This window comes from Drosophila mojavensis, unplaced genomic scaffold (genome assembly GCF_018153725.1).
Source record: "Drosophila mojavensis isolate 15081-1352.22 unplaced genomic scaffold, ASM1815372v1 contig_72, whole genome shotgun sequence".
In the NCBI taxonomy this organism is placed as follows: domain Eukaryota; kingdom Metazoa; phylum Arthropoda; class Insecta; order Diptera; family Drosophilidae; genus Drosophila; species Drosophila mojavensis.
Window position 1 is genome coordinate 3,021,196 of NW_025318897.1, and position 15,455 is coordinate 3,036,650.

A 15,455-nucleotide genomic window follows, 5' to 3' on the forward strand; every position below is an offset into this window, starting at 1 on the left:
ACGAGAATGGAATTCCTGCCACAACGTCGACATCAACGTTGAGTATCACTGAAGATACATCTACAGATATCCAATTGGAAGTTCGACCAATGGATGATATTTCCACAGTTGACAGCACGACGGAAGAGCAAACTTCTGCGGAGACTGCAACAGCGACTGGAAGTGCAGCTGAAGAGAAAAGCGACAATACCGACTCAAACTCTTCAGTGATGACTACAGCAGCGCCACCAACAATGGAAACGAAAGCTGCAAGTACAATTACATCAGAAAAGGAGTCAATTGGAAGTAGCAGCAACATATTAAAGGAAACAACAATAACCACTACAAGCGAAACAATAGGCACAATAATGCATCAGAATCAACAGAAGGACGTCTATCACTTGGAGGCTTTTGCCTCAGCAATAATGAAGCGATCGACAACTTCCTCAACAGATGCAATCAGCTGTATTAATGCAACAAACGATGACACCTATAAGCCGCAGAAGTTCTTTAAAGAGGCACGACTTCACTTGGCATGGGAACCGCCACCTGAGCAAAAGACCAAGGTGATGGTGGCATACTCGGTTTATCTGGATGTCACATTCTCTGGGCCCTGCAGAATGTTCAGGCACGAACATAAGGATTGCAAGCATGATCATTTCGTCAAGAATACTAACAATTATTAAATTTGTATTTGTCCTGTATATTGCTAAGAAATCCACAGATAGCAGTTCTGGACGTTACACACTTTGGCCCCCCGCAGAATGTTCACGCATGAACATATGAATATACGAAGATCGTATACATGCCTCTGACGCACTCTACGACTAGCAGGTAGTGCGCTGGGAAAAGATAAGGGTCACATGTACGGACTGTATAAATAGACAAATGGACACCAACCCTTGCAACCCCAGAGTCAGATATGTAAGAGACGAACGCTGTGCCTTACAACCTCAGCGATAGGATAAGAATAGCTAATAGACCCACGCGGAGCCTTACAAACTCTGCGATAAGATAAGAATATGTAATAGACCAATGCTGAGCCTTACACACTCAGCAATAGACGCACTAGATTTAAGGGTTGAAATTATGCATGAGTCAACTAAACACCATCATAGTCAAGTGTATTCGTTCAATGCTTATTCAGCTTTCCCTGTTGCCGATACTCAGTCAGATTGGTAGCGATTTATTTTGGTATCATCTGACCAAATAACCCTCTTCCAATCATATTCGGTTCGATTTCTCTGTTATTTGCAGAATTAGAGGCAAGCCAGAATCTGCAAAAGCATTAGGTCAAAATGACCATGAAGCATAGTGGATTGTGCCTGATGGTATGAGGCTGTTTCACATGGTGGAGCATCTACCCGCTGGTTGAGATCGATGAACTTATGATTAAGGAAGACTGTCTGAATACTATGAAGGCCTACCTTCCAGATTTTGTGGATAATAGTGCGTCTTCCGAGGAAGAAGTCGTGTTTCAGCAGGACAATGACCTTCAGTACAAAGCGAAAATCGTCAAGAATTAACTCGATTATAGAAATTTTTGGTAATGGAGTGGCTTACTCTCTCTCACTCTACCTCTCTCTTCACTCTCTCTCTCTCTATGGTCACTCAAATCATCCAACTCAGCAGCGCACAAACACTGAAATTTGTTCGCGATGCTCCCCCAGCTCTATCCTTTTGAGTGAAGGGTACACCGAAATTTTTAAAGCGTTTGCCACGTTCATACAAAATTTGAGCGTTTTCATGATTATTTCTAGGAAGGGTATGAAAGCGTTGGTGCTCATAATGAAAATGTTTTTGCGACGATCGTGCACACACACACTACAGTCCCTTGCTACATGTATGAGAATTTGTGGCCTGTATGCGTAACTCTTGCTGCCTGTAGCCAGTGCTGCCAGAATTTACCAAGCGAAAATTGCTAGATTTGGGGAAAAAAGTTTCCAAAAATTGCAAAATTTTTTTAAAAATTGCCAAAAAAAAATTGCTAAACCCAATATTTTAATTTATAACAAGCTCCGATATACAAAAATAAAAATCAAAATGTAAAACTCTTAAATTAATAAGGAACATGGTCTTAAATTATATACTATTATATATTTACATTTAACTACAAAATACTTAGAATACTATCTAGCTCGTAATCTTCTTCACATAAATCGGTGTACTTCTTATTGCCAGTAATTTGGGTCAAGTACTCATATGGTAGAGAATAATTATGGCAACATTTTCCGTGTCTTTGTAGTCCATATCTGTTAAAATGATCGAAGTATAATTTTTTTTTTGCACACTAATGTCAGTGGACTCGTCCAACAGAAGACTAAAAGTTGAGTTTCCGATGTCGGTTCAGAAGTCGTCCATGAAATGCACTGCGAGTACATTTTTAATAATGTAGGTGCATTTTGTTCGACCTAATTTGATATTTGCAGCAGCTTTGCAAGCTGAAAACTGCTCCACCCACAACTTTGACAAGTGATCACTTGTTGCAATCGCAGTGAGTTTGGCAATATGTAGGCATAAAGCTGCTTCCTGTTCCTCCGTTTTGGTCGACTTACGAACGAAAGGCAACTTATTTTTTTGGGTAACTGCCCATCGCAGCCACATGTTTTTTGGAGGCACCGTGCTGGCGGATGTCAAAAAGCTTTGCGCCAATTGAGGATATGCAATATGCACAATAAGCTCGCGTTGAATCGGTGATATCCCTACGAATCCATAGCTTAAATTCGTCATCCTGCAGCCAGGCATCTCGAAAATTTTGTTTATAAATTTTCGACATCTTGTTTCAATCACCGTCACTTTTCAAATGTAAAGCGTAATCGTTGTATATGTCATCGAACCACTGAGTCAAATACAAGTTCCGAACCACCATTAATCGGAATTTTGCAGTTGATAAAAGGTAAACAAAATGAAACAAGTAAGAAGACTCTAGTCGAGACTGCTCGACTAGGAGATACCCTGAACCCTCTAAGCTGATATTCTAATCACTCTGCACTTCTTTTCGGCATACATACATACACACGCACGTATTAGAACGCGCTCTGCTAACTCCGCAGTAAGCAGCGACTGCGCTTGGGCTGCGCTGCAGTGTGGGCAACATTATAAGCATTTATTTGTTGAATAATTTAATTTCTAGACGTACAATCTTAATGAAACTTTTAGAGCGTAATCATATGGTGAAAATGTATGTACATTCCAAAGCACACGTCTCTAGTACTTGAAATACGCCTTTTACAAAGGTGAGGGTGAGAGGGTGGATATCGGGGTGGGGGTAAATTACAACAAAAATCGAAATTATATAAAATATATATAAGTCTACATTTTAAATTTGCAAGCTCTAGCTCTAAAGGTGTAGGAGATATAATTAAATAACTAGCTTTCGATAAGGTTTTTAATCGATAATAAAATATCGGGAGTAGTTATCGATATAAAAAGAAAAACTTGATATGCGCGTGATACACACGGACCTAGGAAAAAAAATTTCAAGTCTCTAACTCTTATATCTTCTGAGATCGACGCGTTCATACATACGGACAGACAGACGGACAGGGCCAAATCGACTCATCTCGCCGCCCTGATCAAGAATATATATACTTTGTGGGGTCTGCCACGCCTCCTTCTGCCTGTTACATACTTTTAACAAAACCATTATACCCAGATTTCCCATTTTCAATGGGTTCAGGGTATAAAAACCCTGAACCACTGTATGAAAATTGATATTTTTATAATAAAATTGCTAAAATTGCTAAACAAATATTGGGTAGTCTAAAAAGTTTTTTCGTATTTTGCCAATAGATGTCGTTGGCGTCGTATATCTACAGTGCTACAAATCACATTGTGTACATATTGTGGTGTTCGATTGGTAGCACTTTAGGCTTCGATTGCCAAAAAAAAAAATGTAATTCAAAGAATTTGAAAAAAGTTACAGCTGTTCAAAAATGGGTGTAAATAAAGAAGAAATTCGCTATATTTTGAAATTTTTGTATAAACAAGTAAGAAAGCTCTAGTCGAGACTGCTCGACTACGAGATCCCCTGAACCCTTGGAGCAATAGATATTTCAATAATTTTTCGCGTCTTTCAGCTTACACAAGAAACACGCACACACACACACACACACACGCACGTACGCACACACACACATACATACACACACACACATACACACACACATACACACACAAGCACCCACGCATAAACACGCATGGGCTGCAGTGTGCGCTTACTATGAGAACTTAATTGTTTAATAACTTTTTTTATGGACGTACGATCTTCATGAAACTTTCAGATTATGATTATAAAATGGATATGCATGTAATTGCCAATGCACAAGTCTCTAGTATTTGAAATACGCTTTTTACAAAAGTGAGGGTGAGGGGGTGAATTTAAGGGTGGGGGGTAAATTTTAACAAAAACCGAAATTGTATAAATTGCATATAAGCATACATAAAAAATTTGGAGACTCTAGCAATAAAGGTGTAGAAGATATAATTTTATAACTGGTTTTCGATAAGGTTTTTTATCGATAAAAAAATATCGGGTTGAGTTATCGATTTTTAATGATAAACTTGATATGCGCGCTGTAAGTACGGACATTTAAAAAAAAATTTGAAATCTCTAGCTCTTATATCTTCAGAAATCGACGCGCTCAAACATACGGACAGACGGACAGACAGACAGACGGACAGGGCCAAATCGACTCAGCTCGTCACCCTGATCAAGAATATATATACTTTGTGGGGTCTGCCACGCCTCCTTCTGCCTGTTACATACATTTCAACAAAACCATTATACCCTGATTTCCCATTTTCAATGGGTTCAGGGTATAAAAAGGGAAGAATGCCACGCAAGCCACTAATTAAACTTGTGATGTTTGCAGTGACGATGCTCTATCAGTTCGTGTAGCACAACAATGGTTCGCTCGCTTCCGTTCTGGAAATTTCGATGTGAAAGATGCACCTCGCTCTGGTCGACCAATCTTTGAAAAAGTCGATGAAATTATGGAAAGGACTGACCAGGACCGTCACATAAGCAGCCATGGCATCGCAAATGAACTAAACATTCGTCATCAAACGGTTCTGAACCATTTAGAAAAGGCTGGCTATAAAAAGAAGCTCGATGTATGGATACCACATGAATTTTCTGTGAACAATTTATTGGACAGAATTAACATTTGCGAAACGAAATGAAATCGAACCATTTCTGAAGAGAATGGTAACAGGAGACGAAAAATGGATCAAATACAATAATGTGCGAAAAAGATCATGGTGCAAGAGTGGTGAAGCTCAACAAATGGTCGCAAAGTCAGGATTGACGGCTCGAAAGGTGTGTTTGGTGGGATTGGAAAGGAATAATCCACTATGAGCTGCTTCAGCCTGGCCAAACGATTGATTCGACACTTTACTGTGAACAACTGATGAGAATCGAAAAAACGGCCAGAACTGCTTAACAGAAAGGACATCAGGACAACGACAGACCACACACATCTTTGATGACCCGGCAAACACTGAGAGAGCTTGGCTGGGAAGTTTTAATGCATCCACCATATAGTCCTGACCTTGCACCTTCGGACTACCATTTATTTCGGTCAATGCAGAACTCCCTTAATGGAGTAAAGTTGGCTTCAAGAGAAGCCCGTGAAAATTACTTGGAGGAGTTTTTCAAAGAGAAACCACGAAAGTTTTACACGAATGGAATTATGTCTCTAGTGGAAAAATGGCAAAAGGTGGTCGACCAAAATGGTGCATATTTGATTTAATAAAGTTTATTATAAATATTAACAAGTAAGAAAACTCTAGTCGAGAGTGCTCGACTAGATACTACCCTGAACCCAACATATAAAAATGCCCATTTAGTATGGCTGAAATTTCAATTTCGATGTATTTAAAAATATAAATAAAATACCAAACTCATTTAATAAAATATAAAAATATTTTGAAACAATTAAAAAAGTTAACATCAGTTGCACCGATCGGGATTTGAACCACAACTTCTCGATCGAGCGTCATGCAGCTAACACACTACGCCACCTCACTCCTGCTAGTGGCGCTGGCAAAACTCAAATAGATTCACTGCTGCAGCGCCATCTACCAAAACTAAACGAAACTAACTGCTGATGTGATTCTAAGAATCTGCTAGAATAACCAAACTATTAAAAACGCACATAAAGTATAGTTAAAATTTCAATTTCCGTGTATTTAAAAATATAAATTAAATAGAAAACTCATTTATGAAAATATAAAAATATTTTGAAACAATTAAAAAAAATTAACATCAGTTGCATCGATCAGGATTCGAACCGCGACTTCTCGATCGAGCGTCATGCAGCTAACACACTAGGCCACCCCACTCCTGCTAGTGGCGTTGGCAAAACTCAAATAGATTCACTGCTGCTGCGTCATCTACCAAAACTAAACGAAACTAACAGCTGATGTGATTCAACGAATGTTTCTAGAAGAAGTTTGAATGTATGTGTGCACACACATACGATGCTGTTGTAGCTGCTGCACGTGTGTTTGTTAATTGGCCAAATATTTGATTATTTTTTATTAATTTTTGACTGAACGGAATTTAACGAAACTTTCAGCATATGATCTACATATTATATTGAATATTTGAGAAATTAAAAAAAAAAAGAAAAATCATTCACAATTAGCTATAGTGGCATCTGATTTGAACTTGAATGTTTTTACTTGATAAAAACATAACGAGATGATTTATCGAATTTTAAAAGCAAACTCGACGTCCGCGTTGTATATACGGTCATTTAAAAAAAAATCAAGTCTCTATCTCTAATATCTTCGGAAATCGACGCGTTCAAACATACGGACAGACGGACAGACGGACAGGGCCAAATCGACTTAGCTCGCCGCCCTGATCAAGAATATATATACTTTGTGGGGTCTGCCACGCCTCCTTCTGCCTGTTACATACATTTCAACAAAACCATTATACCCTGATTTCCCATTTTCGATGGGTTCAAATACTAGAGACTTGTGCTTTGGCAATTACATGCATATCCATGTTATAATCATGTTTCATGAAGATCGTACGTCCACAAAAAAAGTTATTAAACAATTAAGTTCTCATAGTAAGCGCTCACTGCCGCCCATGCGTGTTTATGCGTGGGTGCTTGTGTGTGTATGTGTGTGTATGTGTTTGTGTATGTGTATGAATGTGTTTGTGTATGTGTGTGTGTATGTGAGTGTGTGTATGCGTTTGTGTCTGTATGCGTGTGTGTGTATGTATGCCTGTGTGTGCGTACGTGCGTGTGTGTGTGCGTGTTTCTTGTGTAAGCTGAAAGACGCGAAAAATTATTGAAATATCTATTGCTCCAAGGGTTCAGGGGATCTCGTAGTCGAGCAGTCTCGACTGGAGCTTTCTTACTTATTTCATGTATTCTTAACATAGCTCGCAAATAACTGTTAACACCTTTTCGTTGTCTGCAAAAAAGTGTCTTTCAGTGACACAGTCAAGAAAACTCAGAAAGAAACTGTTTTTGTCGCGTCTGGCTTAGCTCTCTCGCGCTCTGAAGGAGATAGTTGTTTCTGTTTTCGTTTCCTCAAGTCAAACACTGATCGTTTGCTTGAGTTAAATGAAGTAACGGTAAGTTGCGTTTGTATGGGTAATCACGCGCGATTGCTGCGTTCTTTTTGTATGTATGTATGCGTGTATTTACATGCACACGAAGGCAAAAACATTTTCTGCTGAGTTTGTTAGTCAAAGTGTTTTTTGCTGAGAGGCTTTGTGTGAGGGAAAATCGTGTTAGTTTTACGCGACACTCATGTGAGAGCGTCACACGAATGAGTGATCGCATTGCGTCTGAGCGAAAAAGATGCTAAAGAAAACAGAGAGTGACGCTCAGAGAGAGACGTGTCTGCACATTTTTTTTTGGGTATGATGCGAGAAAGAGAATAAACGAAAAAACGCTCAACTCTCATTTGCAAGCTCTGATTCTTAACGAAAAAATCAACTCAGCTCGTCGCCCTGATCAAGAATATATATACTTTGTGGGGTCTGCCACGCCTCCTTCTGCCTGTTACATACATTTCAACAAAACCATTAAACCCTGATTTCCCATTGAAAATGGGCTCAGGGTATAATAACAGCAAATATCAGCTATTAATTCTTTGCAAAATGCAAACCTTAGTTGAAAGAAGACGGGAAAAAGATAACGGGACATCCAAATTAAATTCGGCGTCTATTTTCACAAGTCTTCCGTAAAGTAATTCGTTTAATAAAGTTTTGGAATCACTACCATTTCCATACAATTTGAATTTTCACAATGCCTGGTAAACGCACCGATGACAATTTGATACAATTAGTGTATTTTAATTTTATCAAAGGAAAACCCATCAAGGAGTTAGCTGAAATGTTTGATATTAAGCTTAGAACAGTTTATATTATTAATCGGTCAGAAAAAGAAAATAGACTGGAACTAAACAGCTCTAAGGGAAGACCAGCAAAGCTCTCTAGACGGAATTCTCAAATTCTTAAGACAGTGGACGACAAACCACACACGGCTCTCCGGGAGTTGGTGACGGACAGTGTGTCCCGAGGCTGTGAGAAAAGTCTCAATTTATACAAATACTCCTCACATGTGGCAAGGAAGAAGCCGTTGCTGTCTGCTGTAAATATTCAGAAACGTCTGACCCTCGAAAGACTTCATATTGACTGTCCTCATGACTATTGAAATAACGTAATCTTTTGCGACGAGACAACGATATGTTGTTCTACAATGATGCCCCTGGAAAAGTTTGGCGGAAACCAAAAACAGCCCTCCACGCCAAAAACATTGTGCCCACTGTTAAGTTTGGCAAGCTGCGAATATTTAACGTGACGAAGGAATTTTATTTGGATATTTTAAGAAGGCATAGACTGAAACCGCGCACAACTTTGGCTTCAATGATCCAGAAAACCCTAGCAAACTAAAATATAAGCTGTATTAGCATAATGATCCGAAACATAAGTCGCTGCTGTGGCTTCTTTATAGCTGCAGCAAAGTTATTGACACCCCACCCCAGAGCCCGGATATCAAACCGATTGAGATTTTGTGGGGTTTACTAAAGAAAATAGTCGCTAAACGAAGTCGAGTTAATTTGTTGCATACACGAGGAGTGGCGCAAAATACCGGAATACTACGACATAAATTAACTAATATTGTCGATGTCGCGACGCCTCAGAGGTGTAATGGAAGCTAATGGTGGGCATACAAATTCAATTCCATACCGACCTTAGACAAATACAGATCTCATGATATTAATGTTTGCATTTTGAAAAGAATTAATAGACAGCTATTATTTTCTGATTCTTTTTATACCCTGAACCCATTTTCAATGGGAAATCAGGGTATTATGGTTTTGTTGAAATGTATGTAACAGGCAGAAGGAGGCGTGGCATACCCCACAAAGTGTATATATTCCTGATCAGGGCGACGAGCTGAGTTTATTTGGCCCTGTCCGTCTGTCTGTCCGTCCGTCCGTCTGTCCGTCTGTCCGTCTGTCCGTATGTATGAACGCGTCGATTTCAGAAGATATAAGAGCTAGAGACTTCAAATTTTTTTTTATATGTCCGTAATTACAGCGCGCATATCAAGTTTATCATTAAAAATCGATAACTCATTCCGATCTTTTTTATCGATAAAAAAAACCTTATCGAAAACCAGTTATAAAATTATATCTTCTACACCTTTATTGCTAGAGTCTCCAAATTTAATGTATGCTAATATACAATTTATACAATTTCGGTTTTTATTAAAATTTACCCCCCACCTCTAAATTCACCCCCTCACCCTCACTTTTGTAAAAAACGTATTTCAAATACTAGAGACTTGTGCTTTGGCAATTACATGCATATTCATGTTTTAATCATAATCTAAAAGTTTCATGAAGATCGTACGTTCATAAAAAAAGGTATTAAACAATTAAGTTCTCATAGTAAGCGCACACTGCAGCCCATGCGTGTTTATGCGTGGGTGCTTGTGTGTGTATGTGTTTGTGTATGTGTGTGTGTATGCGTTTGTGTGTGTGTGTATGTGTGTGTGTGTGTATGCGTGTGTGTGTATGTATGTCTGTGGTTGCGTACGTGTGTGTGTGTGTGTGTGTGTGCGTGTTTCTTGTGTAAGCTGAAAGACGCGAAAAATTATTGAAATATCTATTGCTCCAAGGGTTCAGGGGATCTCGTAGTCGAGCAGTCTCGACTAGAGCTTTCTTACTTGTTTTGTTTTGTATTATACCCTGAACCCATTTTCAATGGGAAATCAGGGTATAATGGTTTTGTTAAATGTATGTAACAGGCAGAAGGAGGCGTGGCAGACCCCACAAAGTATATATATTCTTGATCAGGGCGACGAGCTAAGTCGATTTGGCCCTGTCCGTCTGTCTGTCCGTCCGTCCGTATGTATGAACGCGTCGATCTCAGAAGATATAAGAGCTAGAGACTTGAATTTTTTTCTTAGGTCCGTGTATATCACGCGCATATCAAGTTTTTCTCTATATATCGATAACTACCCCCGATATTTTATTATCGATTAAAAACCTTATCGAAAGCTAGTTATTTAATTATATCTCCAACACCTATCGAGCTAGAGCTTCCAAATTTTAAATGTAGACTTATATATATTTTATATAATTTCGATTTTTGTTGTAATTTACCCCCACCCTTATATCCAGATATATCCGTCATAGCTTGTCATCTTGGGTGGTCGGTGCGGACCTACATACTAAATCTCAGCTTTCTAGCTCTTCTACTAACATGATTTCTGGTATATCGGAAAATGCATTTTCCGATTTGCCACGCCCCTAGTGGGCGGATTGGGAAAATTTTAACCCTTTACAAATCGGAGATATACACGAGTATGTGTTCCAAATTTCAAGTCTCAAGATTTAATAGCGCCGAAATAGATTGCGTTCATACGGACAGACGGACGGACAGCAAGATGAACATTGGACAAAACCAATATAATCATTTCACTTTCGTGAATGAGTATAACTATTACACGTCGGGATCAAACTAAAATACTTAGACTCCGACTAGGACACATAATATTCTCAAAACAAGCACACTTCAACCACGGCAACACCCCACCATGCCCTAACTGCAACACCACCACAGATCTCACCATCCAACACATACTCATCAACTGTCCCGCCACAACAGACCTTAAAACCCAAATCTTCCACGACAACTGTCCCATGTCGCTCCTTACTAACCCCTCTCCAGAAAACATACATAAGATAATAAAGTTTTGGCAACATATATAACCTAATTTAAGCAAAAAGATATAAAATATTTGTACAAATGTAAATAAAGGCAAGTTAGCTTATAACTTTACTTATAGTTAACTGTTATAAATAATATATAATGAAGCTCATGGAATTATTTCATTACTTAAAACAAATTTTGTTAACCAAAAACAAATACAACTTTCCATTATTTTTATGTGTTTTTATCATAGCTCGCAAATAACTGTTAACACTTTTTCGTTGTCTGCAAAAAAGTGTCTTTCACTGACACAGTCAAAAAAACTCAGAAAGAAACTGTTTTTGTCGCGTCTGGCTTTGCTCTCTCGCGCTCTGAGGGAGACAGTTGTTTCTGTTTTCGTTTCCTCAAGTCAAACACTGATCGTTTGCTTGAGTTAAATGAAGTAACGGTAAGTTGCGTTTGTATGGGTAATCACGCGCGATTGCTACGTTCTTTTTGTATGTATGTATGCGTGTATTTACATGCACACGAAGGCAAAAACATTTTCTGCTGAGTTTTTTAGTCAAAGTGTTTTTTGCTGCGAAGCTTTGTGTGAGGGAAAATCGTGTTAGTTTTACGCGACACTCATGTGAGAGCGTCACACGAATGAGTCATCGCATTGCGTCTGAGCGATACAGATGCTAAAGAAAACAGAGAGTGACGCTCAGAGAGAGACGTGTCTGCACAATTTTTTTGGTTATGATGCGAGGAAGAGAATAAACGCAAAAACGGTCAACTCTCATTTGCAAGCTCTGGTTTTTATGGTCAGCTTATTTTCAATTTTTTTTTTTTTTTTAAACTTTTAGCTTTTTGTAGCTTACTTTATTTCGTCAATCTAGCTTATGGTGACTCAAAATCTGGTCAAAAGTGGTGTCAGGGTAAATGTATCAGGGTGACTTTACTTGCACAGTGTATATACATGATGTATATACATACACACGTAATTTCGATTAAACATTTAAATGAAAAAATCGATATTTTGTTGGTTGGAGTCCTGTTAACAACTGTGACTGTTTTTCTATATTGTTTACGAGGTATGATTAAGTCTATTGATACTTAAGTCTGTTAATATTAAAAATATTAAGCTACCCGTAGGCCTTTGTAAAGTGTAAATTATCTCTAATCTCTAAATAAATAAAATTGTAATTTTAATGAGCCATGTTAATAAAATTTCTAAGCCTGCCACCTATTACCTCCACAAAATAATTGCCGATTCGTAATCCTTTGTCACTAATTTGACTGTATACAAAAATAGAACTGCAAATAACCTTATATTGATATTTTACGTGTTTTCTGTGTATTTACATTTAAATAAACATCCAATAATGTAATCCTACTCACAGAAAATAAAAGCTTATATGAATACAGTTAAATTAAATCAAGAAAAATGTTGTTTTAATGGTGGAATATAATATCTCTTGCTACACCCACTTTTGAATATACTTGGCATCATCACTTGTTTGCATTGCTTTTGCTTTCGAACAAAAAAAAAAAACGAAACTGATAGTCCGAATTATATTTTATTAACAAACAGTCTGTCCGGTGTTTATAGGTTTTACCGACGCCTTTTGTGTTTGAGCCACAGTAGAAATTCGAGAATCACTTGCAATAGCGTTAATTTTACATAATAAATATAGTGAATAATACTAGTAAATACAAGTCCCGACTTTGCTTGAAATGACACATAAAATGAAACCGCCTTCACGAAACGAATTATCACAATGACGTCGTCAACAGGGTGACCGCGCCGGACCAAACGAAAAATACCAATTTGGTCTCAAAATTATACTATAAAATACTATTTCATATTTTACAAAATACTACTATAAATACCATAACAAATAAATCGTCTGGAAATTCAAATTATAATAAAATAATAACTGACTTATTATATATAGAAAAAATAAGGGTTTTCCCATTGCAAAAAATGTTTGTTGTTTATTTCATTTTAAAAAATTAATAATATTTCAGTACAACATAAAACTAGAACATATGCATTCGTATTCAATTCCATATTCCAATATATATTTAAAGTCTTAAAATTAATTAAATGCTTAAAATTCATTTTGTAACATTTTCTTAAAATAAAATAATAAAGGAACTTCTTTGTTCAGTTTCTCAGTTTCTCAGTTTCTCTTAAGATCATTTAATTATATTTACTAGCCTTCTTCGTCAGAGCAGCTTAAATTCAATTTGTTGAAATTTTTACATCACACTTGTTCACTGGGCCTAAAATTATTGCACCCATTTTCGGGCAATGATTATTGTACATGTAATATATGTGATATATTTACATTTTTAAAGCGGTTTCGATTTTTCGTTTTGATTAAATTAATTTGAGAGAATATGCGTTCACACAACGGATTAGAAACGGGCAAAATTATTAAATCTTTGTTTTTGTGTAGCCGCATGCTGTTTAAGTGACGCCAGCCTACTCAAAATGTTAGTCTGGCACGCTTTGCAGTGCGCATCCATATTATTAGCGCTCCTTCCCAGCCATTTTTCATTTTCCGGCATAGTCTCCCACTCAGCTCTATATTTTTGCTTATTGCTCATGTTTTCTATTTATTTGTTTTAAAATTAAGCAAGTCTTAAGCATTAAGCATTCGATTCATTAAGACTTAAAGAGTGACCAAACCGAAAATACCATATAATACCATAAAATCGAAGAAAAATGCTACTAAATACCTATATACCATTAAAATACTTTTGAGCAAAATCGGAGCTGATAAAATACCAAAAAGTATTTAAAATACCATATTCGGTCACCCTGGTCGTCAAGTATGATTAGTGATGACACGATTAATCATTTGATATACAATAATCGATTATTTTGTTTCGATTCACGATTTAATTGTATCGCAAAATGGGTTTTGACACTGACCAGAGAACACATAGACTAGACATTAGTGCTGCAAAACCATCGATGGACCGTCCATCGATTTTGTTTGAGTCCGATGGATTAAAACATCGATAGTATCGATGGTTCCATCGAAAATAGCTCCATCATTCAAAAATTATTGAAAATTCATAGAAAAAAAATTAACTTTATAAACATTTATACTCAGTAAGTTCAAAACAATTCATGATTTTTCGTCTTAATTCATAAAAATAATATTTGTATTCCAGTTCATCACAAAACAGTCTATCCTAAAAATCAACTTTGGTTCATATTTATCTTATAACTAAAAACCAAAAATTTCGACTGTAATTAACAAGTTTTAAAATTTAACTTAAAATTAAAAAACAAAACTTGACTATCTTTCACAAAAGTCTTGAGCTTAAAGCTGAAATTAATTATCGTGAGATCCATTATGTGCACGCTTTAAATGCTCTTGCATATTTGATGTGTTCCCGCTCGTTTTATATTGCTGCCCACACAACAGGCATTTCACAAAGTTTTTTTCTTGGCATTTTTCAAAAAACTTCCATACTTGAGATTTCTCAAATTTCTTTCGCTTATTCGGAGGCGCAATATTTTCAGTGTGTACCGTAACAGCAAATGAAGATTCCTTATTGGCGTCTGCAGGCGAAGAAGCACTTTTATCTAAAATCCAAAACAATTAGAAAAAACGTGTTTGCTATTAATTGTATGAATCTTACCAGATGGGATCAAAAAATGTTCCATTTTCCGTGGAGGAACCGTCAACAATTAAATAATGTGGTAAATAGGTATCTATGTGCTATATGTTAAAAAATAAATCCAATTGTTTGTGTAAAATAGATTCTAATTTTAATAATAATTTGAGTATCAACGTATGAACTTACTTGTGGCTTGGCGTCTGCAGCGATCTATCGACATCGAGAAAATTCCATCGACCTATCTAACAAAAGAAAGTCCATCGATACTATCGATATTTCCATCGATGGATTTGCAGCACTACTAGACATGTAGAACAAACTTTTTCAACACCGAAAAAATGCGCTGAGGAGACTACACAACTTCGTATTTGCTCGGCTCAGTCTCTTGAGGCTCAAGCAGTGAAAATATTGCACGAGAAAATCAGTGTGCTGCAAGCGCTCAAACAAAATGGTGTTATTTTTTTATGAAGCACAGCTATGCGCTATTTGTCCTACTCTCTCTCACTCTATCTCTTTCTATGGTCTCTCAAATAGCAGCAGCGCACAGAAATTGAAAATTGTTCGCGACAATCCCAGCTCTTTCCTTTTGAGTGAAGGGTATACCGAAATCTTAAAAGCGTTTGTCACGCTTATGCAAAGAAAATGTAAGCGTTTCGAT

General features: G+C 37.2%; 1 protein-coding gene and 1 long non-coding RNA gene across 2 annotated transcripts in view; both read right to left on the reverse strand.

Annotated features, from left to right (window-relative positions):
- The window catches only part of LOC6585862 (kinesin-associated protein 3), a 41,217-nt gene extending 28,273 nt beyond the window's left edge, over positions 1–12,944 (reverse strand). Inside the window, exon 1 of the mRNA XM_002011450.4 lies at positions 12,647–12,944. Coding sequence (XP_002011486.2) covers positions 12,647–12,681 — 35 coding nt within the window. The 5' untranslated portion in view covers positions 12,682–12,944. The remainder of the gene's footprint in view (positions 1–12,646) is intronic.
- A 1,298-nt stretch (positions 12,945–14,242) lies between these two features.
- On the reverse strand, positions 14,243–15,076 carry LOC26527472. The gene is made up of 3 exons (XR_001448959.3): positions 14,984–15,076; positions 14,819–14,898; positions 14,243–14,762 (listed from the first exon to the last, which is right to left on the reverse strand). It is a non-coding gene; the product is annotated as an uncharacterized LOC26527472 (long non-coding RNA).
- Between the last annotated feature and the right edge of the window lie 379 nt (positions 15,077–15,455).